The sequence below is a fragment of the Monodon monoceros genome, unplaced genomic scaffold (assembly GCF_005190385.1).
Source record: "Monodon monoceros isolate NGI ecotype Baffin Bay Population unplaced genomic scaffold, NGI_Narwhal_1 Super_Scaffold_15, whole genome shotgun sequence".
NCBI lineage: Eukaryota > Metazoa > Chordata > Mammalia > Artiodactyla > Monodontidae > Monodon > Monodon monoceros.
In genome coordinates this window covers 442,940-468,944 of record NW_021703771.1, presented here as the reverse complement: position 1 = coordinate 468,944, position 26,005 = coordinate 442,940, and the positions used below count along the sequence as shown (strand labels likewise).

The 26,005-nt window shown below is 36.4% G+C and overlaps 1 protein-coding gene across 2 annotated transcripts in view; it reads right to left on the bottom strand.

Moving 5' to 3' along the window:
• PHF3 (PHD finger protein 3) overlaps positions 1–26,005 on the bottom strand; it is a 92,212-nt gene that overhangs the window by 27,978 nt on the left and 38,229 nt on the right. Inside the window, exons 2-8 of one of the 2 annotated variants that reach the window (XM_029223615.1) lie at positions 23,760–23,921; positions 14,124–15,876; positions 8,187–8,496; positions 5,437–5,617; positions 2,456–2,603; positions 2,217–2,373; positions 887–1,003 (exon numbers count right to left, since the gene is read on the bottom strand). In XM_029223615.1, coding sequence (XP_029079448.1) covers positions 887–1,003; positions 2,217–2,373; positions 2,456–2,603; positions 5,437–5,617; positions 8,187–8,496; positions 14,124–15,876; positions 23,760–23,921 — 2,828 coding nt within the window. Of the gene's footprint in view, positions 1–886; positions 1,004–2,216; positions 2,374–2,455; positions 2,604–5,436; positions 5,621–8,186; positions 8,497–14,123; positions 15,877–23,759; positions 23,922–26,005 lie in introns of both variants that reach the window. The other variant, XM_029223614.1, reaches the window with a different exon arrangement.

Below are 26,005 nucleotides of genomic sequence, written 5' to 3'. Positions count from 1 at the left end.
CTGGGACGAAGTGAGAGAGTGTCATGGACATATATCCACTAGCAAATGTAAAACAGACAGCTAGTGGGAAGCAGCCACATCGCACAAGGAGATCGCTCGGTGCTCTGTGACCACCTAGATGGGTGGGATAGGGAGGGTGGGAGGGAGACGCAAGAGGGAGGACATATGGGGACATATGTGTATTTATAGCTGATTCACTTTGTTATACAGCAGAAACTAACACACCATTGTAAAGCAATTATACTCCAATAAAGATGTTTAAAAAAAATGCAATACGGTGCACGTACTACATATGTTATATAACACATCAGTTAGGTCTGGGACAGCACTACTTAACTATACACAAGGTATTTCTGTGTATATAAACATTCATACGTGATACTTCAGGGTCACATTTTATCAATAAATTGTTAATGAAAAATACCCTTGTTCTTGAAATCTTTTGGCATTTGAAAATGAATATTAAAGGACTATAAACCTATAAAATTTTCATTCTGACTTAACCTGGCTCCACAAATTACCAATATTCATAAAACCTTCAAACTATGCTTTTGAAACGTGCAAATGTAAGAAAAGATACACTTATTTTCCCATCCTTCTGATTTACAAAATATAAGGTAATTATGTAAGTTGATAACTGGAGGAAATGAGAAAAAAGCAGAAGAGATCAGGAAAAATCAACAACAAAAAATTTAAGAATAGGCTAATGGAGGATCAGTAACAAAAAAACACAGAACAAAAAGCCTGTTGCTGTGCACTCTGAGGTGAATTACTACATCTGTGTATAGCGTTTTTCTCTATGGCTAAAAAATATGTTTTGATATAGACAAACACATATTTGTAGATATTTTGATAGAGACAAACACATATTTACAGATAATCTTACATGTCTATTTTCTCTTCGTCTCCAAGCAGCTAACTCTTTAGAAGCTAGTTCTTCTGGACTCATTCTTATAAGGTGATCAGGGGTTACTTCTCCTTTTAGCACTTTTTTAAATAATATCTGGAGGTATTTAAAAATGGGAAGGAAAGGAGAGAAAAACATTTTTAAAAGAACGAGAAGCTGCTGTATAGAAACTTGTAATAAATGAAGATGAAATTTTGAAACCTAATTTACAAATGTTTAATGATTCACGTATTACCTCCTGCAAAGAGAATAAATGACAGCCTTGTGTTCTAGAAACTTACCACACATTCTGTATAAAAACCAAGACACAATGGAGAAGCATGTATGGTGAAGTCATTACAACATCTTTGCAAAGTTGTATTAAGTCTTCCCAGGGACAGACACTGTCACAATAGCCAACCCATGACTATATGAAAGATACTGCATAAAAGAACTTTACTGAATGTGATGTCTTTCATATTTTTAAGATTTCGTATGTTTAAATCCTAACAGGTTTACAGGGGACTCCAGAGCAAAGAACCAACTGTTAAGAAAAAACCTGAAGGAAGTAAATATTTACTTGAAGAAAAGCTTTCAGATTACGTAATTCAAAAAGTATCTGATCCCCTGCACCATGATGGCAGATTGTACAACGTAGATTTTTCTTATGTAGCTGTTAGCATACTTCAAGAAAATACCTCATATCACACACTACGGCAAATACCATTACAGAAACTGACAAACTGATATCACTCGTGTGAAAACGTTGTAAAACTTAAACAAATGTGTAAGGAGTTTGCATCTACACCCACAGCTTTCAGATTTCCTCTAAGTCCCAGGAAAAGATTAAGGATTCAATTAAAGTTTACTCCACTGCTAAGATTCTTAGAACTAGTCATATTTAAATTAATAACAATATTTTAAAACAGCTTTCTTTTTTATCAAAATGTAAATTATTTTCTTAAGCAGTGTAACTCTATTTTCAAATTTACATCAGAAGTATTAAATACATAGTGTTACAAATTTTGGTTTAACAGTGTTTTTGAAGAATACACATGAATGAATTTTTTAATAAACTGGATTAAACAAGGGACATAAAGGAAAGAAAATTCACATCAATCGGGTTAAGATAGATTTAGTATTTTATATTTTAACAGATACTGCATAACACTAGTCACCACTGTTCAGAATTCATAACTCAGTTCAGTAGCAAAAGACTAGGTCTCGCTTCAAGAAATAAATTATAGATCTATTGTATGAAAATCATAAATCTCTATGTATTAGGAATGTTGGAAGCATAAAGATCCAGACATGAACAAAACATACTTACATTGTTTTTAGGATCTTTCAGATTGAACATCAAACTTCTATATTTGTTCTTATATTTAGCATCTGTGTCCCGAAAAAAAGAGAAAAGCTCTTTTTCAATTTTTGTGGCAACTTTTGCTGCCTTCTCCTCTGGTACCTTCAAATTTGAGTCTGTAAGTCTTAAAATGAGAATAATTCAATTATTTTCCAAATACATGAAGCGTATATTATTCAATCTTCTACAATAGCAACGCGTGTTACCTTTTCATAAGAATATCTTTGAGAGAATGCCGGACGCTCTGTCGGATCTGGTCTGTGGAAGGCTTGGAGGCAAGAGCCGCCGGAGGATGTGCACCAGGGGGGCCCTTTTCGGTTTTCTTCTTCTTTGTCTCTTGCTTCTCATGAGCACCTAATTTAAATAAATATCAAAACTCACTAAATTGCTTTTAAAAAGATATTTTCCTTTTTAATGCACAATGTAAGTGGACTGATTAAAAATCACTATTTTAAAATCATAAGATCAGACTCCATATTCCACACTGAAATATTCCTGACATTGAAATTCTAATCTATGCATGATGACAGATGATAACTAAACTTATTGTAGTGGGTCACTGTGCAATATACACATATATCAAATCATTACATTGTACAACTGAAACTAATGTTATATGTCAATTATACCTCAATAAGAAAAAAAAGTTCTAAATGAATTTTAATTAGAAATTAAGTGAGTAAAAAGTGGCCCTAATGCTATAAAATGTATATACCCCTTTCCCATATTAGATAATGGTTTTTAGAGCTACTTTTCATATATATATATAAAATATATATACCTGTAAAAAACTATTTAGAAAAATTGATCTGAACTTATTAGGTGTGCAGATAATGTAATGTCCTTACTAATACCACAAAATTGATGAATCTCCTCTGGTTTTAAAACAATTGTGTTAATTTGAATGTTAAGCTTTTCAAATGATTTTTCATTCCATCATTACTAATTTATGCACATCTTCAGAATCTCAGTGTCCTACAAACTCCTCATTCCAACAATTCTTAAATCGATCATTTTTTTACCATTCATGTCCTCACTTTCCCACACAACCAACTTTGGCCAGGTAGCCCAACACCTGCCATTCTCTTGCAGCCTGAACATCTTAATTCTCTCTCCTTTAAACATAAGCACTGGCAAAAACCACAACCTGGTGAAAGCTAACTTTTATCCTTCACCCAAATAGCCAACAAATAGCTGAAGGTAACTGGAGAAAGTAAGCACTGGTGCTGACAGATCTCACTTTAAATTTACAACCACAAATCTCAAGTAGAGAGCTCAATCTGCCACCCTAATCCTATTAAACTGTCCTAGTAAATTTGCTCTCCCACTTTCCAAAAATGTATTTTATGCTTTTTCTCCTTTCTTCTCAAACCAATGATACCTCAACTTGGACCTCATTTGATTTTCTCACTTCATATTTCACTGAGGAAGCAAAGCAGTGTCAGCTATTTTCCCATCACCAAAGCTACTAACATACCTCATGTGTCCCCGCTCCTTCCACATGCAGCTTTCCCTACTGTTACAATGCATCAGCCGTCCTTTCCTATGACCAACCCCTCCAGGAGAATCCTATTCCCCTCTGATCTCTTCATGGATTTTGAACCTCAACTATCGCCTCTCTCTGTCACTCACATCCTCAAATTCTCTCGCTACTGGATCATTCCCATTAGTCTTACAAACATGCTATAGTATCTCTTTAAAGAGAAATCCTGACCTCATATCCACCTCTAGCCACTACACCATTTCTGTTCCCTTTAACAGCAAAATTCCTTCAAAGAGTTATTCATAATCACTATCTCCAGTTCCTCACCCTCCATCCTTCCACACGCCACTGCAACTGGCTTTTGTCCCCACTGCTCCACCAAAACAACTGTCTAGACAGCATCTGACACAGTCGATCATCACCTCCTTCTTGGAACTTCACCTGACTTCCAGGCCACCATGGTCTCTTAGTTCTCTTACCTCAAAGGCCATCTCTTAGTCTCCTTTGCTGGATCCTCTCTTCCTCCCAAGTTCTAATTGCTGACGCACCCCAAGGCCTCTGCTTCTGCCCCTTCATTATCAAACTCTCTCTGTAGCTCTTTATATCTAAGTGCTTGATTTAAAATAACACCTATGCACTGACAGATCCCAAATTTATATACCATTGCCCAAAGTCCAGACTCATCAGCCAAAAATTTACTCAAAATATCTCCACTTGGATCTCTAATACCCATCTCAAAGTTAAAATACCCATATTTTTCAATTTTCCTCCCCAATCTCTTTCTCATCTCTGCAGACAGCACCAACACTGATCTAATCACCTCCTAAGACTCTTCTTTCCTTCACCTACCTACACCTAATCCAACAGCAAGTTCTGCCAAGTCTACTATAAAATATATATGAATCTGACCACTTCCCTCACTGTACCTCTGTTCCAAGCTACCACTCTTTCTTTCCTAGGATACGGCTAAAGACTCCTAACCAGTCTACTCTCCTTCTCTCCTATCCTACTACAGTCCAGGCTCCACAGGAAACCACAGTGAGCCATCATTCTCTTGTACAAATTCCTCTAAAGGTTCCCCATTATATTGAGAACAAAAAAAAGTAAACTCCTGTCATGGCCTCAAAGTTCCTACATAATTTTGTCTAAACTCACCTTCCACCACCATTCTATCCCTCGTGTATTACATTCTAATCATTCCACAGGGATTTTCTTGCTCCTCAAATGCAGAGGCTATCTCCACCTCAAAGCCTTCAGCTTGGCTGTGCCCTCTATGGATTCCTTCCTCCCAAACAACTCTGCATCCCTTTAGATCCCACAGCACATTACCACCTCCATTCTCTCTGAAACAAACTCCCTCCCACTCTCCTTGACCTTGACTCTCTATCCCATTACTCAACTTTTTCTTTATAGTGCCTAAATTCTCTAAAAATAGCACACCATTTTATCTGTCTACCTGTTATCTGTCATTTCCCATTGGTATTTAAGTGCCATGAGGGCAGGGGCCTTATCTTACTAAGTTCATTAGTACTTTCTCAGAATTTGGACCAATAATTCTTATTTCAAGTAGGGTCAATCGCCTAAACTGTTTTTCTTGCCTTTAAAATGTAAAAGTTTTTAAATTTCCCTAAATATACTAACTGAAAGTATATGAAATAAAATATAAATACATTAGTATATAGTAATTTCTATTATTCTTACTACCTGGTTTTGAAGCTTTTTCTCCTGTGCAAGTAACAGCTGTAGACTCTTTTGTTATTTTTTCACTTTTTTCTTCTGAGGATCTCCGAGGTAAAACTGGTTGTCCCATCTTTCGAAGAGGAGCTAGCTGCCATTTTTTTATTTCACTATCCCTACAGTCTGATGAGTTTTTGCCTTCACCAGACTCCTAGGAAAAATAGTATTTAATTAATTAGAATGAAAACTACTAAACTATCTTTAAATACAAAGCAAGCCTCCTGAGCATGTGGATTGAAAAAATTAGTATGACAAGCTATTAAGATATCAAACATATTCCACTCTTTAGCCCAATAACTGTTTTTTGAAGATATATAAAACTCAATTAACTGCAAAAAGGACCTTCACCGTTTCATCCAAAATCCATTTGTTAAGCACCTATTTTCTGCCGAACACATAACAGTCTGTAATGGGGAACTAAAAAACATTGAGAAATAATGGCATTAGAAAGAAAATTAGGTATAAGATAGTAAGGGTCCTCTTCGTCGGCTGCAGATATGAAAAAAAGAGGGGGGGGATTGTGGAGAAATCAATTATCTGTATTTTTTACTACTTTCTGGAACAAATGAAGTCACATTTACCTATAAATGTATCAAATTCTCAGTGTACCTACTGGCAATTTTAACTCCTATAAGGTAGAACAAACCATCAGGACACCTACTATTTTTGTCCTAATTATAACCCACAAAGAACTACAAATGAAACCAGAATTGTGAGACCCCTGGGAGTTAATTAATCACATCATACCAGTCTTCACTGGTGGGGAAGTGGTCAAAAATCCGCCTGCCAACATGCAGCGGACACGGGTTTGAGCTCTGGTCTGGGAAGATCCCACATGCCGTGGAGCAACTAAGCCCGTGCGCCACAACTACTGGAGTCCGTGAGCCTACAGCCTGTGCCCCACAACAAGAGAAGCCACCGCAATGAGAAGCCCACGCACTGCAATGAAGAGTAGCCCCCGCTCGCCCAAACTAGAGAAAAGCCCGCACACAGCAACGAAGACCCAACTCAGTCAAAAAGTAAATAAAATAAATAAATTTATAAAAACAAAAAATCACATCATACCAGTGAGAAGAATACTTGTGTATAGAAATATAATCATAGTTTTTAAGAAGATAGAGTATATACAAAAAATCGATTTTCTCTAGACTGGGAATCCTATAATTTTTTACTTTACTTGTTTATTTTCTACCTCTCCAACTAGACTTACTTGAGAGCAGGAACATTTTTCAATCAGTCATACATACTCAAATCTGGTACCATGCTTGGCACACAATAGGAACTCAATAAATGGTTCAACATAAAATCTAGGGATAAGAAGTGATATTTAAAAAGCAGATTCCATCAACTAAAATCAGAGTAGTCAAATAAGATTCAACAGTTCAGTATCAAAAAGAAAAGAAAAGAAAAGCAGTAATCACTTGGCTCATGTATTTATTTACAATATCAGACTAACCTCGGTTCCTTTTCTGATACGGGGACTGGATAGAGGGGTTTCTCAAAACATTCACCATGTTAATGTTTTATAATGTCTTTTTAGACAAGATGGAGATAACTCAACTGAATGACTAAACAATGAGCTGTATTTCTGAATGGCCAAGAAATTGTACCCAAGAAATGATGATTAGAAGTTAACAGAACCTTTCCAAAGGCTTGCTATAAACTGTTTTCAATGGCGCTCTCAGTTCTATATTATCAATTACTTTGGTGCTAATCAAATCAACAGAAAAAGTAATAGTAAATATCAGAAGGACATAATCTGATTCTCAGCAAGTCTTGGCAGACAGGAAACGTTGGATGGCACAAGGATTTGGCAAACTGGAACTTAAGCCAGATTTATCACATAAGGAGTGTCTCAAGAACTGAGTTTGTAAATAATGGAAACGGCTTTAGAAAAAACATGCTTATGTTCTTCAATCTGAATGGTCGAATTAAAATATTTCCAAGGTTCCTAATTTATGTTCGTTGTGTTTTGGAATATTATACTTGACCATCCACATATATTTGTTTCAGTGTTTCCTCCCTAGCACTACCTATAAGAATAATAAATCAATGATTAGAAAAATCACAGGAAATAAAAATGTAGACAATGAAAATAAAATTTAATCAGATAAAGTGCTGTGTCCTTTGTACATTTCTCCTGTAATTGACTAATATCTTGAAATTTCTATTTAGAAAATACTTTAACAAGGTAGTTGAAAATGTAAGATGAGGGAAAACTGACAACTTTTTAAAAGGCCACATTTTAAGAGAAACATTATGAGATACGGGTTCCAAGCAAATACTGGAACAAAAATCAAAAGAACTAAGATTACTTTTCCTTACAGAGAACTCCTTCACTTGAAAATAATAATGCCAAATGTGGTTTTATGGATTCGTAGATATTTACGGACTGAAAAGCTTTTTAGAAAAACTTCTCAGCAAGCACAATTTATACCTACCACCACAAAATCTCACACACATTCTACCACAGAAAATGCAAGTACCAAACTAGAGACTAGAAATAGCACAAAAGACTGTAAGAAGTAAGATCTGCGTATTTTGAAGATGTCACTACCTGGTTTCACCAAGCCTGACAAAACATTTTAAGTAAAAACCCATTTTTACTGAAAAATAAATGTGAAAATGTACACAACAGTGAAATCTAAAGAGAAATTTCAAATTCGCAGTCAGCCCGAAGTTCTTAAGTAAAAATAATGCATTAATGAGAGGCTCACCCGTTTCAAAATTTTGACCTTGTGCTTCACTGTATCATCTATATATTTGGTTTTGTCATTTGTTGTAGTGTGCTTTGATAACCCAAGCTTTTCATATTCCATTGCTTTATCTTCACTATGGACTTCAACTTTAGCCTGGTTTCCCAAAATATCTGGATCTACTATTTCAGTCTTTTTATCTTCTTCGGCACAACATTTCACACACACATATTCTTTGTCTTCCTCTCCCATTTGCTGTGCTTGAGAAAGACTTAACCCAACACAATCACCATGAAACCAGTCATCACATCTCCCACAGCCAACCATAAACCTGGAGAGAAAAAAAAAAAAGAACACTTTGATTCGATACATTTTCTTAAAAACCAATGCTGAGTGAGCCTAAACTGAATTTTTAATATTTTTCCAGTATTTTGCATGTTTTCTGTCTTTACCCATTCTATCAGTTCAACATGGAGAGAGTTTTCAAAGAACATTCTATGAAAACGGAACTTTTAAGAAGTCAAACATTTCCCCTCTGAGTGAGAAAATACTGGGAGGGGGCCGGGAGGGGGACACATAAGGATAAAAATATAGGGCAACTGACCTTTGTCAGCATACTGTATAGAATAACAATGTATAGAATAACAGTATTTCTCCACTGAGAAGGGTGATAAACTGATAATCTGATCACAGACAACCCATCAAAGTTACAACTACATTTACCACATAGACTTGAAATCATACATAAAACTGGAGTCACTTATCCAACTAATCATTTTACATAACAAAGAGAAAAACCAGATGCAACAAAAATGCAACTCAAAACTAACAAAGTGGAGCCTCACAAATTGTTATTAACCACCTTAACTATATATATATAACTATTCTTTGAGCTCAAAATATTCTGGTTCATAGTGTCACAATGATTTAGCTAAAGGATCTTTTATGTACTTCTGAGGATGGGCTTCCTTACTACGTGACCTTGTACTTTAGATAATAAACTTGTTTTCCCAAATAATGACCAAATTATATCAACATGAAGATATTACTATTCAGGGTGAATTTTTTTTTAAATTTCCAAACGATCTCCTTATATTTTCCCTTTACTGCATTTTATCTAAGAAATAATTTCACTAACCAATGAAAAAGTCCAAGGACAGATTTATGACTCTAAAGAGTTTGTTTTTCTAACTTAGAAAGAATATCTGGAATTATTTTAGAATAAAATAGCAAAACAGATATATAAACAGCAATTTGAGGGTGAAATTACCTTTTTCACATACTTTTCAACCCATTATTAAGAAAATGACAAAGCTCACTCAATCACGTTTAACATTTTCCTTTTTTCTTCCTCAGGTTAGTAATTCATGGTATGTTTGAAAGATTTAGGAGAATTTAAGTATACTCTTTAATGATCTAAAGACTTTGTGCTGATTTCGATAAGAACAGTGGCACCAGCAACAGTGACCAAAGTCCTTTTAAAAACCTATCGTCCAACAGGAAGATGTTAAAGGTAATTAATATACTGGGTGATATGGCCAACCCTCTCTAAATATACCAGTGGTCCTGTTTTAATGTAGAAACTGTAAGAATCAGAACGCTGAGTTTCAAACCTTACAGGATATCTTGAAAAAGTCACGCCAAATACCCCACCCCCTCAATTGCAGACCACTCTATTCTTCCTCTCTCATGTGCCTTTCCACTGTGCATCAACCACTGCCGTGCACCAAGGAAACCTGACTTCTTCATGTCTACAATTCACCATTCTTTACCCTAACTGGCGATGCCTGTGCTACCTTTTTCAGATAAGTCATCATTTCCTCAATGGTTCATTTTAAAACTTAAAACAAATTCATTAAAAAAAAAACACCTCATGCCTTAAGTAAAAATAAATAAAAATACAGAATATTTTGGATTCAGAGCCCTAGTGAGAAAACTTTCCAACAATGTGGTATTTGTCTGCAAGACAGAAATGATTTCTCTAGGTTTGGGAGACTTTAGATGGGTCCATGCATGTTTCAGTGATACAGATCATACAGCCAACAGAAAAATACGAAGTCTGAAAAATACAGATACTTAAAAGTTCTTCTATTTCAGATTGCAAAGTTGTAAGAACTCCTATTTCTTGAAAGCAACTATCTAGGCTGAATTTCTTTGAATTATTGAAGGAAAGCTAATGTGATTTCCCATCTCAGCTATATTAATAATTCCTTCAAAGCAAGCCTGGAATAGTTTCAATAGGACACATACTATGACCATGGCTATGCTTTTGCCCCAAATCCAAATCTAACAAACCTATTAGGAAACTTCAAATCTTTATTCAACCAGGATAGAGTCATTTTATGATGTGGAATGTATTCATTGTATCACCATGCCCCCAGTTTATTTATGGAAATGTCTCCTCAAACTTGAGAAGCTCTGAAAAACAAATCTCAAAACTACAGTGCCATCCAGACGTATCTTAATAATAAGATTTTATATAAAAAATAATGCAGTTAAAATTTTGAGAAATCAAAACAAAAAATGACATTGATAAAAATAATTACATGTCCTAGGGGAAAATGTAATTGATTCACTTGAAAGTGAAACTGGAAAATTTCAGAAAAGGAAATATTACCAGTACTATGAACTTTATTAAGTGGCCTATCACAAAAAGAGAAGATACACTGTCTTCCCTTTTCATATTACTTCTCATGGCTTAAAAAGGGAGAGGGAGTATGGATCAAATAGCTAACATAATTACCCTCCCATTTTCTGCTCTGTCCTTGAAGTTCTGATTACCAAAAGGCAAAATCACTCAAAGATAAGACTATAACCCAGGTGTTAAATATTTCACTAAAAAAAATTAATGTGTGGTAAAAGATTAACTCTGAATTAACTGGACCAAGTCAGCATGAAATCAGTTAAATGGAAAAGGTCAGAAATATTTATGTTTTGTTCTCCTACTGTTATACATTCATTCACAAAATTTTAAATCCTACTATAATTTAAACCTAATTTAAAATGTAATCTTAATTCTAATCTTCTTGGCACAAACCAAAATATATTCTTAGAAAATTTTCAAGTTTCTTCAAAGTAAACCACAAAAGCAACATTGAGAATTCCTGTTCTTAAAAAGTCATGTCACAAATTCACTAACAATGGAGCTGTTACAAGATGAGCCGTTAAGTTCTGATAAGTGGTTCCTTTAAGTAACAACTAAGACTGTATTACTGTGAATGTATATGTACTCACTCTTTTCTAGGGTAAAATGATTTTATTCCACATAAACATTAAATCATTGTTTTTGTCACTAACAGTCTAGTCTGCAGAGAAAAGTACTTTTCTATCAAACTCTTAAACTCCTGAGAAAAACTAGAATCACTTTCTCTAAGAGAAAATTTCCTTCTCAGAAAAAGGTTTCTTGTTTGAGTATAAAGCTATGACTCCATTATGCTAAGGATATTTTTTTGTTTCTAAATTTCATCCAATGAACTAATCTTCTACAACTGGGCAAGAAAGTGTAATACAAACTGAAGATACAAATGTCATCTGGAGAGGCAGGGAAATACTAGAAACTACAAGGTAGGTACAAGGTAGGTATTAATGAAAAGACTAAGACTTCTTCCTTCCAAAACTGGCTTATGTTTAAAAGACGTTGAAAGATAAGTTTTTTAAAAAGTATTAAATAGTATGGCTTTTAAAGTAATGAATATACCTTAGCTACAAGGCTGAATCAGGAAAATAAATGGAAGCCAAAACAACAGCACGAAGTGTAAACTGTGAGGCAGTCAATGCCTACTGTCTTTAGGATACATACAGAAGTTGCTTATGGTCGGATATTACATTTGGCCATGCCATGAATGAATCCGTATTTAAAAATATAATTTCCAACTGGAAGCACATACAGGAAGCTAACCTCAGTTGCAACACATGTAAAATGCTGAAGAGTTGTAAAATCATCTTTACAGAAGTAAATTTGTCACAAGTGCTAAAAAAATGTATTAAGAAATAGCTTTCAATGAATGTAGCTGGCGCATGAGATCAAAGATATGGATGAAAGTTACTTCCACATATGTCCTTCCTAATAAATTCATATTCTCACACATGGATTAAACTAGGAAAACTACATGCTGCGTGACAGGTGCATTTTTTGAGTAACCTCAATATATACAAGCAGAGTGCATCAAAGAAGTAGTGAAGGCTAGTTAATATGTAAAGAAAAAACCAATCAATTACTTAGGCTTCTTTATTCACAAAATTGAATGTGAAATGCTGCTTCCAAAATTGATAGTTTCCAGTATTATTACATATTATTCATGTCGATTACATAGGGTAAACTCAAAATCCCTACACATCTAATATTCTATGTCATTTTCCAGCCTGGGGCAAAGAAACTCTAGGTTTTATAGGTTAGATCCAAAAGGCAGCCTTAGGTAAAAAACAATCGGACTTAACCATCTTCATTTTAGGAAAATAACTGATATTGGTGAAGTGACAGTCATCATTCAAAAGCCTGGGCAAACTCCTGAGGACCACGTCATCATAACAGAAGTTTATCTCCAAAAAGGTTACATTATAACATGTCTTCCAACTCTAGGCCAAAGTTTCATTTCAGAAACTCATTCAGTTTAAGGCTCCTATTTCATACTCTGACAACATGTCAGTATGATGGTTTTTAGAAGATGCTGGCAAAGAGAAAAGGGCTAACTTAAAAGAGCACTTACAAGGACCATCCAGCCCTTAATTCTCTTAGGCCCACTTGAGAATAATTGAATAAGGCGTTTTAAACAAAAAAGCATAATAAACAGCACAAAAGTGAGGGCAAATGTAGCACTATATTCAAACAAGTCACAAGTTTTAAAAACTGGAACATGCTGTTATAAAGTAACCACTGACACTAAAAACAGGCCATGGGCTGAATCACAAATGAAAAAACCCCTTGACATAAAAGTTATTTTTTACAGAATAGACCCAAGAACTCCCAACCACACCCTCCATACCAAAATAATGTGTTACACCGCACTGCACTAAACTGTCCCTCCCTAAGGAGTTTCATTTTCCTGTAATCTAATTGTGCTGGGAAATCGTTCTAACGTTTACTTTCATGAGTAAAGATAATATTACAATGTGCAAGTTACAATGTTCTTTCATCATATCAATGTTGATAGAAGTTCCAACAGCAATCTCAAAACTTGAACAGGATAATCTTGTAGCTGGAAACTCCACTTCACCTCTTGTTCTCTTTTTCTCAAAAAGCTAGCAAATAAAAAATACATGGGCGGGGAGGGTGGCAGTGTCATAAAACTATAGAATACTAAATCCTAAGGAAAGAATGACAACGGCAGTGCTATAAAATCACTTCCTAAAACATTAGAATTCACAAGAAACCCAAATCACTAGAACATTCAAAAACAAAATACATGTTTCACTCCATTCCATGTTACATACAAAATTCCCTTGAGCCATTTAACAGTTGTTTTAGCTACCAAATTTCATTCTAAGGTCAAGTTTGATAGTTATGAAGTAGTGGTATTAAGTCATAGTAAGTGTGCTTCATTTGAAAGTATATGTAGAATTTCCATTATGCCCTTCACAATTTATTACCAGTTCTTCTCAAGCCAAACAAAATAATATATAACCTCCAGACCCAAAGCACTATAACAATTTTCTGATTTTTTTTTTTAAGATGCAATGACTAAATTACACTAACTGGTCACAATGATAAAACATTTCCATATATACCAGCTTTTGGTCAGACTATGTGTTTTAAAGTTTCTAGGGTGGCATATTTGTAAATTCAGTGGCTCCATCTTACTATCATATATCCAGGATTGATGAGGGGTTTCTGTTTGTGCAAAAGTCTTTGTATGTTAAATAATCTCTTTCTATAAAAAGTTCTCACACTAATCCCACCCTAAAAAAAATGCAATTTCTCTTTAATGTACATATCACATATACATACACACACACACACACCTGTTGCCATGTGGTTTTTTGCAAAACCCACACTGCTTGCTGGGAGTCCAGATATATTTGCTTTCAAATGAAGAGCTATGATCTGAGCCTTCCCGTTTTACAGTAGCTATATTATCTGGAATGAACAACGGTGGCTCATCCAAAGAAAAACTTTTGCTGCTTCTTCTTTGACGGGGTTGTAGGTTCTTCTCAGGTTTTTTTAATTTCAATTTATCCTCTTCCTTAAAATGTTCTACACTACCTGTGTGCTCAAGCTCTTCCTTCACATGACTATTGGTTCTCACTGCTGGAGCCGGCTGCTGGGGCTTATGGCACTGTTTCTGGCTGGAATGCAACAAATGTCCAGTTTGTGCAGGATGATGAGGTTCTTTTGAGCAACCAGGGTGACCGTGAGGCTTTTCACTCAAAGAATGAGTTAAGGGTTTGGAAATCTGTACTAAATTTTGATCTTGTGATATCTTTCTGAATACAGAATGAGCCTGATTTTTCACAGATTTAACCCCAGAATTGCAACTCTGAATCTTTGAATCCTTATCAACTTGTTTCTTTCTCACTTTGACTGGCCTATGAAAATTTTGCTTAGATTCTGATTCATCAGCATTTCGCTTCACACTTTTGACATTAACTTTAGTTACGTTATGCATTAATTCATGCTTTGCTCCAACAACTTTTTTCCGAGTATCTGTGGTCATGGTTTGCTTAGAATGAATTACAGGTTTTGTATGTTTGGGTTTTATGTTTTTTGACTCTAAGCAAGAAACACTATTTGACTGGCTGTCTCTGTCATCTTGAAGGTTTGCTGTTTCATGAGACTCCATTTTAATACTTTCAACAATATTCAACTGTTTTGAATTTTGGTCAGGTGCATCACAAATAGCATTTTCTAAAATGTTACTTTCTGGTTCAAAAGCACTAGTATTAACCACCTCTAAGTTTGATTTATTAAATCTGGTGCCCTCCAACTGCTTATCATTAGACTCTGTGTCTTTACAGTAAGCCATTTCCATTTCACTTCTCTGAAGGGAGTTCTCAGCTTTATCAGCAACTTCCACGCTATCTTTCGATTCCAAACTACATTCATTTACTTCATCCACAGAGCCAGACAAACTGACAAGGTTCTTTTCTTTCTCATTTGGGTTTGTACAAGCAGCATTGCCAGAGAAAGCAACGGAAGATACGGGTTCCTCATTGACACTGTCATCTTCGTGGGGTAATTTCATTGTCTCCTTTGATTCTTGTTCAACTTCTCCTTCTACCTTCATTTCTTCAACAACAGTCCCATCCACTTTACCTGAAATGGAATCGTTCCGTTCATGTTCTTCTTCACCTGAAAACTTAAACAATGGGCTAACAGTCTTGGCTTTACACTCCATCAGAGTTTCATTTTTCTTTTCTTCAATACTAACACAAGTCTCTGAAAGGAGTGGACAGTTTAACTCATGAGATGGCACATTTTCTTCTCCCTGATTATTACACTTCTGCTCAGAATCCAACCCAGCTTCACCCTTCATTTCCAGACAAGATGCAACGGCTGCTTCGATCTGTCCACTGTGTTGGCGGCCCCTCCTGCTCTCTTTCTGGTGCTCGGGTTTCGGCGACGTACCAATTTCTTCTTTCATCTGACACCTTTCTTGTTGTTTCACCCCTGCTTTAGGGGCGGACACAGTCTTCCCTGATGCCTTTTTTGTGCTATTTAAAGGTGCTGCATTTGAACGCTTGGCAATAGTGCTTTGTCGCAAACTTCTTATTTGTTCTATCACAAGGGAAAAAAATAAATAAAAAAAAACTTAGTTATTTTGCCATGTGTTTTTATTTCAACGCAATTTAGAATACATCACTTCTTTATTCTGAGCTATAAAATTTATTTTCCCATTTCAAAGAAAATGTACTGACATCTACTCATGATGATGGTTACATTTTTTATACACTTATCAAAGTTCTATAATTCTGGGGCAGAAAATAACCTGTATAAAATTCAGACTGATATTATACTTTACAATAAGAAATATTTTCATCAAGCTTCTTTTCTATGCAAGTAAGCTGGGGGTAAAATCAATGAGGTTCCTTGATATTACTACCCATCTTAAAGCAAGGCTGTCATACAGTTGTAAACATTAAATACCTTTAAGTATATAAAACCAAACAAATTCAGGTGCCAATAAAATCTGAACTAAACCACCTATCACAAACAGGATCTGTGTGAGTTTCAAAGCACAGCCTCAAAAGAACTCTAATGTCTTTATGAATGTGCTTCCCTTATATCTCCATTTTAGCATTCAAGCTATTCCTTGAATAGCTTGAATATTTTAAGAAATGAAATATACACTAGAGTACTAGACACAGATCAACAAAAAGAGAAATTATAATTAAAGAGATTTAAACCAAGAAAATGTATCATAAGTGAAAATGCTGAAAGTATGAAAATAATTTAATAAAGCTTCCCACTTGTAACAATGCTCCTAACAAAGAATCCACTAACTGAGACTTTCCTCCTTTCCTTATCTGGATACATCCTCCAAGGGAAAAAGAAACACAAAGTGAAAAGAAATTGGAAAGAAAGCTAAATAATTCACTAAGAAAAAAAAATAATAATAATTCACTAAGTTAAAAAACAACCCCAAAACTGAAATACAAAATAAGAAGCTATATCCAAGCCTATGCATATCCAATACCTCTGAATCAACTCTGTATGAAAACTGAACATCACAAATTTTTAAAAAGTCTCCTTCCTTTTTAATGCAAAATGCTACTATGCACCAGTATTTAGAACATTTTCCTAATTTGTCACGTATCACTGAACCTGTGAAACTCTTACAGAAGGTGTCACAGGTCCTCCTCATTTGTCTTTAACAGTCCTAGTTGATGCTTGTAGTCATGACACTCAAAAGTGTCCCCATTTGGACAATAAATTATACGGTTATCCTATCTTGGAGACCCTTTCTAATTCCCCAGGACTTGGCACAATATTTGGTCATCAGGTTAAGTACCCAACAACTTCAAAAACTTACTTAGTGGGGGCTTCCCTGGTGGCGCAGGGGTTAAGAATCTGCCTGCCAATGCAGGGGACACAGGTTCGAGCCCTGGTCCGGGAAGATCCCACATGCCACGGAGCAACTAAGCCCGTGCGCCACAACTACTGAGCCTGCATTCTAGAGCCCACGAGCCACAACTACTGAGCCTGTGTGCTGCAACTACTGAAGCCTGCGCTCCTAGAACCCGTGTTCCGCAACAAGACACTGTGATGAGAAGTCCTCACACCGCAATGAAAAGTAGCCCCTGCTTGCCACAACTAGAGAAAGCCCATATGCAGCAATGAAGACCCAATGCAGCCAAAAATAAAAAATAATTTTTTTTTTTAAAAAAAGGGGGGCTCTTCCCTGGTGGCGCAGTGGTTGAGAGTTTGTCCACCTGCCGATGAAGGGGACACGGGTTTATGCCGCGGAGCGGCTGGGCCCGTGAGCCATGGCCGCCGAGCCTGCGCGTCTGGAGCCTGTGCTCCGTGACGGGAGAGGCCACAACAGTGAGAGGCCCGCGTACCGAAGGAAAAAAAAAAAAAAACTTACTTAGTGGATTATGAACCACTCATGCTCAGATATATAACATTTTAAAATAACTAAAATTTTAATGGTTTGTTATTAATATTTAGATAATTTTTAAAGCTCTGAAGACAGCCTGTAATAATTTATAGCTCTACTATATTTATATGCCCTGAAATAAAATAAATGAAGAACTTTTAACACCCATTACGTAAGTGGTTGATAAATGAATAGCACATTCAACTGTGAAGGTATTCAGAAAAAAAATTGTTTTCCAATAGTAATTGATTAACTGACAAAGGATAAAGTAACTCTTTCTCCTCTAACTATAAACTGCCTTAGTTTGAAGCCGGGCGGTATAGGCCAAACATTACCATTATTTGTCTATAGTGTTCATTCTGCTCTTTTTGCTTCTCAAAGTCACAAATATATACCAAATAACCGATTTTTTAAAAAACTGAGGAAAAGATGATGAAGTAAACATATGCATCTGAGCTAATAATCCACTTCTCAAAACCGCACGTTAGAGCTATGCAAAAGCTATGAACCTAAAAGGAAAGAAAGGACCAATGCCCTAAGAATTTAACGAACCATGCCTCTGTAGTGAAGGCACCATTAAAATCTAAAAGGAGGGGTTTCAGAGAGCTTCTGAATGGTGAAGTAGAACGCCTCCACGCGCCACAGTGCTTGCTGGACTGAAGTTTCTTTGTTCTTGACCTCACCCTATGAATCTCTTCATCTGGCTGTTGGTTCCTGTGCTTTAATATCCTCGGTAATAAACCACTTATCTGAAAGTTTGGGGGACATTAGTTTCTACTGTGACAGTTATTTTCCCTCAGCACGTGACAAATGACAATCAACTGTTTTCCGGCTTCCATTCTTGCTATTAATAAGGCACCTTTCAGTGTAACTGCCGTTCATTTTTTTGCCGTGTGGCTGACAGGATCTCGGTGCTCCAGCCGGGTGTCAGGCCTGTGCCTCTAAGGTGGGAGAGCCAAGTTCAGAACACTGGTCCACCAGAGACCTCCCGGCTCCATGTAATATCAAACGGCGAAAGCTCTCCCAGAGATCTCCATCTCAACGTTAAAACCCAGCTCCACTCAACGACCAGCAAGCTACAGTGCTGGACACCCTACGCCAAACAACTAGCAAGACAGGAACACAACCCCACCCATTAGCAGAGAGGCTGCCTAAAATCATATGAAGTTCACAGGCACCCCAAAACACACCACCAGACGTGGTCGTGTCCAACAGAAAGACAAGATCTAGCCTCATCCACCAGAACACAGGCACGAGTACCCTCCACCAGGAAGCCTACACAACCCACTGAACCAACCTTAGCCACTGGGAACAGACACCAAAAACAACGGGAACGACGAACCTGCAGCCAGTGAAAACAAGACCCCAAACACAGTAAGTTAAGCAAAATGAGAAGACAGAGAAACCCATTGCAGACGAAGGAGCAAGGTAAAAAACAACCAGACCAAACAAATGAAGAGGAAACAGCCACGTTAAGAGGATCAGACCCCAGGATCAAGTGGGGTTTATCCCAGGAATGCAAGGATTCTTCAATATATGCAAATCAATCAATGTGATACACCATATTAACAAACTGAAGAATAAAAACCATATGATCATCTCAATAGATGCAGAAAGAGCATTCAACAAAATTCAACACCCATTTATGATTAACACCCTCCAGAAAGTAGGCATAGAGGGAACTTACCTCAACATAATAAAGGCCATATATGACAAACCCACAGCCAACGTCGTTCTCAATGGTGAAAAACTGAAACCATTTCCGCTAAGATCAGGAACAAGACAAGGTTGCCCACTCTCACCACTATCGTTCAACATAGTTTTGGAAGCTTTAGCCACACCAATGAGAGAAGAAAAAGAAATTAAAGGAATCCAAATCGAAAAATAAGATGTAAAACTGTCACTGTTTGCAGATGACATGATAGTATACATAAAGTATCCCAAAGATGCTACCAGAAAACTACTAATCAATGAATTTCGTAAAGTATCAGGATACAAAACGAATGCACAGAAATCTCTTGCGTTCCTATACACTAAAGATGAGAAATCTGAAAGAGAAGTTAAGGAAACACTCCCATTTACCACTGCAACAAAAGGAATAAAATACCTAGGAATAAACCTACCTAAGGAGACAAAAGACCTGTATGCCGAAAACTATAAGGCACTGATGAAAGAACTTAAAGATGATAACAAACAGATAGAGAGATATACCATGTTCTTGGATTGGAAGATTCAACATTGTGAAAATGACTCTACTACCCAAAGCAATCTACAGATTCAACGCAATCCCTATCAAACTACCGATGGCATTTTCCACAGAACTAGAACAAAAAATTTCAGTTTGTATGGAAACACAAAAGACCCCAAATAGCCAAAGCAATCTTGAGAAAGAAAAACAGAGCTGGAGGAACCAGCCTCCCCGACTTCAGACTATACTAAAAAGGCACAGTAATCAAGACAGAATGGTACTGGCACAAAAACAGAAATACAGATCAATGGAACAGGATGGAAAACCCAGAGATAAACCCATGCACATATGGTCACCTTATCCTTGATAAAGGAAGCAAGAATATACAACAGAGAAAAGACAGCCTCTTCAATAAGTGGTGCTGGGAAAACTGAACAGCTACATGTAAAAGAATGAAATTAGAACACTCCCTAACACCATACACAAAAATAAACTCAAAGTGGATTAAAGACCTAAATGTAAGGCCAGGCACTATAAAACTCTTAGAGCAAAATGTAGGCAGAACGCTCTGTGACATAAATAACAGCAAGATCCTTTTTGACCCACCTCCTAGAGAAATGGAGATAAAAACAAAAATAAACAAATGGGACCTAATGAAACTTAAAAGCTTTTGCACAGCAAAGGAAACCATAAACAAGACAAAAAGACAACCCTCAGAATAGGAGAAAATATTAGCAAATGAAGCAACTGACAAAGGATTAATCTCCAAAATTCACAAGCAACTCATGCAGCTCAATATCAAATAAACAAACAACCCAATCCAAAAATGGGCAGAAGACCTAAACAGACATTTCTTCAAAGAAGATATACAGACTGCCAACAGACACATGAAAGAATGCTCAACATCACTAATCATTACAGGAATGCAAATCAAAACTACAATGAGGTATCACCTCACACCAGTCAGAATGGCCATCATCAAAACATCTACAATAAATGCTGAAGAGGGTGTGGAGAAAAGGGAACCCTCTTGCACTGTTGGTGGGAATGTAAATTGATACAGCCACTATGGAGAACAGTATGGAGGTTCCTTAAAAAACTAAAAATAGAACTACCATACGACCCAGCAACCCCACTACTAAGTATATACCCTGAGAAAACCATAATTCAAAAAGAGCCACGTACCACAATGTTCACTGCAGCATTATTTACAATAGCCAGGACATGGAAGCAACCTAAATGTTCATCGACAGGTGAATAGATAAAGAAGCTGGAATATTACTCAGCCATAAAAAGAAACGAAATTGGGTTAGTTGTAGTGAGGTGGATGGATCTAGAATTTGTCATACAGAGTGAAGTGAGTCAGAAAGAGAAAAACAAATACTGTATGCTAACACATATATATGGAATCTAAAAAGAAAAAAATGAAGAACCTAGATTCAGGGCAGGAATAAAAACGCAGACGTAGAGAACGGACTTGAGGACATGGGGAGAGGGAAGGGTAAGCTGTGAGGAACTGAGAGAGTGGCATGAACTTATATACACTACCAAATGCAACATAGGTAGCTAGTGGGAAGCCGCCACATAGCACAGGGAGATCAGCTCGGTTCTTTGTGACCACCTGGAGGGCTGGGATAGGGAGGGTGGGAAGGAGACACAAAAGGGAGGACATATGTATATGTATAGCTGATTCACTTTGTTATACAGCAGAAACTAACACACCATTGTAAAGCAATTATACTCCAATAAAGACATTAATTTTTTTTTTAATTTAAAAAGTAAAATAAAGGAAAGAAAGGGCAGGAGAAGAGAAAACACTGACAATTTTGGAAGCCAAACAAAAGATGATCAAGAAGTAACTGATGCAGGACATCCATAAAAAGATAAACAGTCATCTGGCACTGCTGGCGGAACCAATACCATTAACACCTCAACAGGCTTAGGAACTGGTGATGCCAGATAATTCTAAAGTAGGGAGGAAGGCAGGCAATTAAAATCAGGATGAGTCGAAAGCTGTTTAAAAAGCAGTGAGACCCCGAGCTCCCTCTCCACTACTCCATCCGTTGGGCAACTGCCCTTCCCAGGTTGGTGCTAATCGAAGACTGGAGGCTTACTCTTTGGGGAGTGTAAAAACAGAGTTTCTAGACTAAGGAACATCCAGAATAGATAAGAGCAGCAGTAAAGTACCCTGAAATCTGTAAGATTATGTGTATTTGTACATACTGAAAGATGAGATGCCCCCATCAGCTTCCCTCAAGGGCTCCCATGATATGCTAACAATCTAACAAGCCTAAAGTCTAACAACAGGAATTCCTCCAAAAAGTAATACAGCCAGATTACCATACAGTGATGCTCATAGTTGACAAAACGTTAAACACTGAGCAAGCTATCAATGATCAGACATTTAGCAAAGTCCCTGAACATGAAAGATAGAACCAAAAAAAGAAAAAAAAGACTAAAAAAACCTTTAAAACACCGTATCTTATGAAAGACAACATAAGATACTGCATGCATGAAACAAGACCAAAATGCTACAAAAAGGACTATTCCCAGAACAAAAAAAGAACATTCAGAATTTGATGAAAAAGTTGAAGGATAAACATGAGAAAATTTCAACAAGTAGAGGAAGAACACAGAGGTGGAAAGATGAAGAAAATGGAAGTGCCAGTCCCTGCTATCTAATACTTGAATAACAGGAGTTCCAGGAAGCAAGAGTTGACAAAATAAAGAGGAAAATAATCAATGAAATAATTCAAGAGATTTTCCCAGAACTGAAAATGGAGCATCACTTTCAAATTTCTGAGGAAAAACAATTTCCAACCTTGAATTCTATGTTCAATCAGACCATAATTCCAATGTGAGACCATATTAAATACATTTGCAAACATACAAGGTTTCAAAAATATATATCCATATTCCTTTTTCTCACAAAAGTACTAGAAGAGGTATGTCACCAAACGAAGGAGCTACTTCAAAGAAAAGTAAACAGAAACTGCAATACAGAACACAATCCTCAGAAGAATAGTAAAGAGCTCTCTGGACAACAGCTATGCATCTGACTTATACAGAACTAACACAACAGTGCACACAGAAGCAGATCAGAAGGGCCCCAGAGACACTTCCTCAATAAGATGAAAATGACAGAACACCTGACATGCACAAATATCTTTAAGAAAGATTCAGACAACTGGCAGAGTAGTTGGGGTGGAATTACTGATACGTACACTGAAAACTGTGTGTGCGAATGCATAAAACTATAAGCAAATGAACAACAAAATCAATTATTAAATCAGAAAGACAAAAAGTTGTATAGGAAAAGCGACTATAATTCACTAAATGGGTCACCACTAACAGCATATTGAGTCACAATAATGTAAGTAATTACTACTGATCTTACAAAATTATATATCAGAAAGATGAGAAAGTGTTCTTTTGTGTGATGGGGGAACAAGAGGAGGAAAGAATGCTAACTTCACCATCCAGAATGGGAAATCAATGAATACATACATCAGAATAATCAAGCAGTAGCAAGATACATATATTACTTAGAGACATGGAAGTAAATACCAAAAAATTAACAAAACCAGATGAAAGCGGTAATAGTAGTTTCCTCTGGGGAAAGGGAAATAAGTAGTAGGATGGCAAGTATTGGAAACTCATAGAACTAGTCAACTCTTTAACTCATGTGAATGTGTAATTTCAATAAAAATTTTTTAAAATCATACCAACAAATTGATACAATCTCAAAGTTGATTATCAAAATGCTCAGATTAGCAAACACCAAGAAACTACTATCACTGCTCAGCAACTTTACAACCTATCACATCTGTCCCTACACTTGATTTTCTAGCTAGTCCTCTCTGGAAGGATTACCTTGTGCCATTAAACGAGGTGATTTTCTTGGTGATCTCACTGAATTTTCTTCTACTTTGTCCCTCAAATTCCTGTTAGGTAAAATCAGTTCTTCTTCATCAATGGTATCATTGCCACTTTCTTTTACAACTCCTTCATCCATAATATCGTCAAGACCAACAACTAGAAAGAAAAACAAAACAAAATTTTTTGAAAATATTGGTGATGTTAAGTATTTAAAGGCAGTACAGAAAACACTGTGAAACAGTTTAATGTAATACCAAGTAGTCCTGAAAATCTAGGTCTATTCCTAAAATGTGATAATGCCACTACCAAGCACGCAGTTCAGTTTTACAAACTTCTACCGTACGAGGCAGCTAGTCAAAGAGAAGATCAGTTGTAATTCTTCTTGATTGACCTCCACTATCACTCACTGTCACCTATCATTCACTGTACCTTTGTGAACATAAGCAGCTATACCTGGATACTTAATTATCCCAGTTGGTTAAAGTAGTACAAAAAAGAGTAAATACCCTGAAAAGCTTATCATTCTAGGTTCATGCTAGAACCAAAAGATTCTAGTTCTAACTGTAATCTATTCCTTGAAGGCTTTACGCTACATGTGTGAGAGTAACGGAGATATACTCTTAAGTTGTAGCAAGCACACACACACGCACACACACAGAAATAAAAAACATAATGTAACTTCCCCTCCCCCAAATGCTAGGGAAAATAGGTGTTTAAATAGAACTATACAATTAAATTACCTTCCCCTAGTCAAAAGAGAGATAGAGTCATTCATTTAACAGCAGGGGAGGGGGCATGGAAAAGGACTGGGGAACACTGTATTTATATTATCAACAGGCTTATTTCTGTATCTAACAGATGTCACTTAACCAGCTGACATACAGCAATTCTAAATGTGCAGTTGTATGAAATCTTGTAAAAAGAATGTGATTATTTAGATCATACGTCCTGGTTTCAAGTCTCTGCTAAAACATTTAAATAAAACCTGACTAAGTCCCTTAACCTCTCTAGTTTATCTCTTAAATGAGAATAACAATACCTGTCCTACCTACCTCACAGGGCTGTTGTGAGGATCAAGTGAGATGATGTATGAGAACTCACTTTGTAAACTTTAGAGCACTACACAAATGTTAGTTATTATCTTCATCCTAGGGGTTAGGAGGAACCTCAAGAAGTTATCTAGTCCTCATCTTTGTATCCAAGTAGAACTTCATTTAAGAGTTCAACAAGATAGTGGTCTATCCTAAAATTTAAAGAGAACAAAATTCTTTATAAATATACTTTCAAATGGTACAATCTTTTCGAAGAGCAATTTGACAACAATCACAAAACTGCTTATATACTTTGACCAATATATTATAAAGTATAGACGAGAGAATAAATTATGGAAAAAAAATTTCTGGCTAGAAAACATAGTGTGATCCTTGTTAGTAACAGACAAATGAAATGTCGTATAGGTACATTTAGACAAAAATGATTAGCAGGAAACAGATGAAAATTTTAACAATAGCTATTCTATAAAAGATAAGTATTCTTTTTTCGTATCTTGCACATTTCCTGCTATATGCATGGAATTACACTCAAAAACAGAGTCCATGCTTTTAATCACTACGCTATAGGCACTAAAAGCTTAGAGAAGAAGAATGTATCTTAGGAAAATTCATCAGGACTCATTTAAGATATAATTAGGGGAAACAGGTGGGGAGTTCGGTTAGCTGGCTACTCCACCATGATGGAATACTTATGCTGCCACACATTCACACACATTCTCAAAGAATTTTTAACATTAGATTAACAGTTCCACCACGCTCATTTTAAAAAGCGGAAGTCAGGCATTATATGCATTACAAGTATGCAGAGACAGAAACGGATGGGGAAAGGCACCACTGTGTTATCAATGACCATCTAGCGGTTAGGTGGGGTAAAGAATTGGGGTTTTTTAAATCACTGTTATACTGTCTCTGTGTTTTCCACATTTTCTACAATAAACATGAGTTTTGTATTGTAATCAGGAGAGAAATAATTCAAAAAACAGTCCAGGAGAAAGGTAATTAAAATCTGATTGACAGTGTTCGTTGGCAGGGAGTAAAAAGGTGTGTTACGAATTTTAGGGCTATATTGCAAAGCAGAATCAACAGGATTCAGCAAAGCCAAATCCAAAGGTCAATTATTAGATTTTATCTTATTCCACTTCCTGGCAGCAGCTGACACAGCTGACCCCTCACCCCTTCCTGAATCCC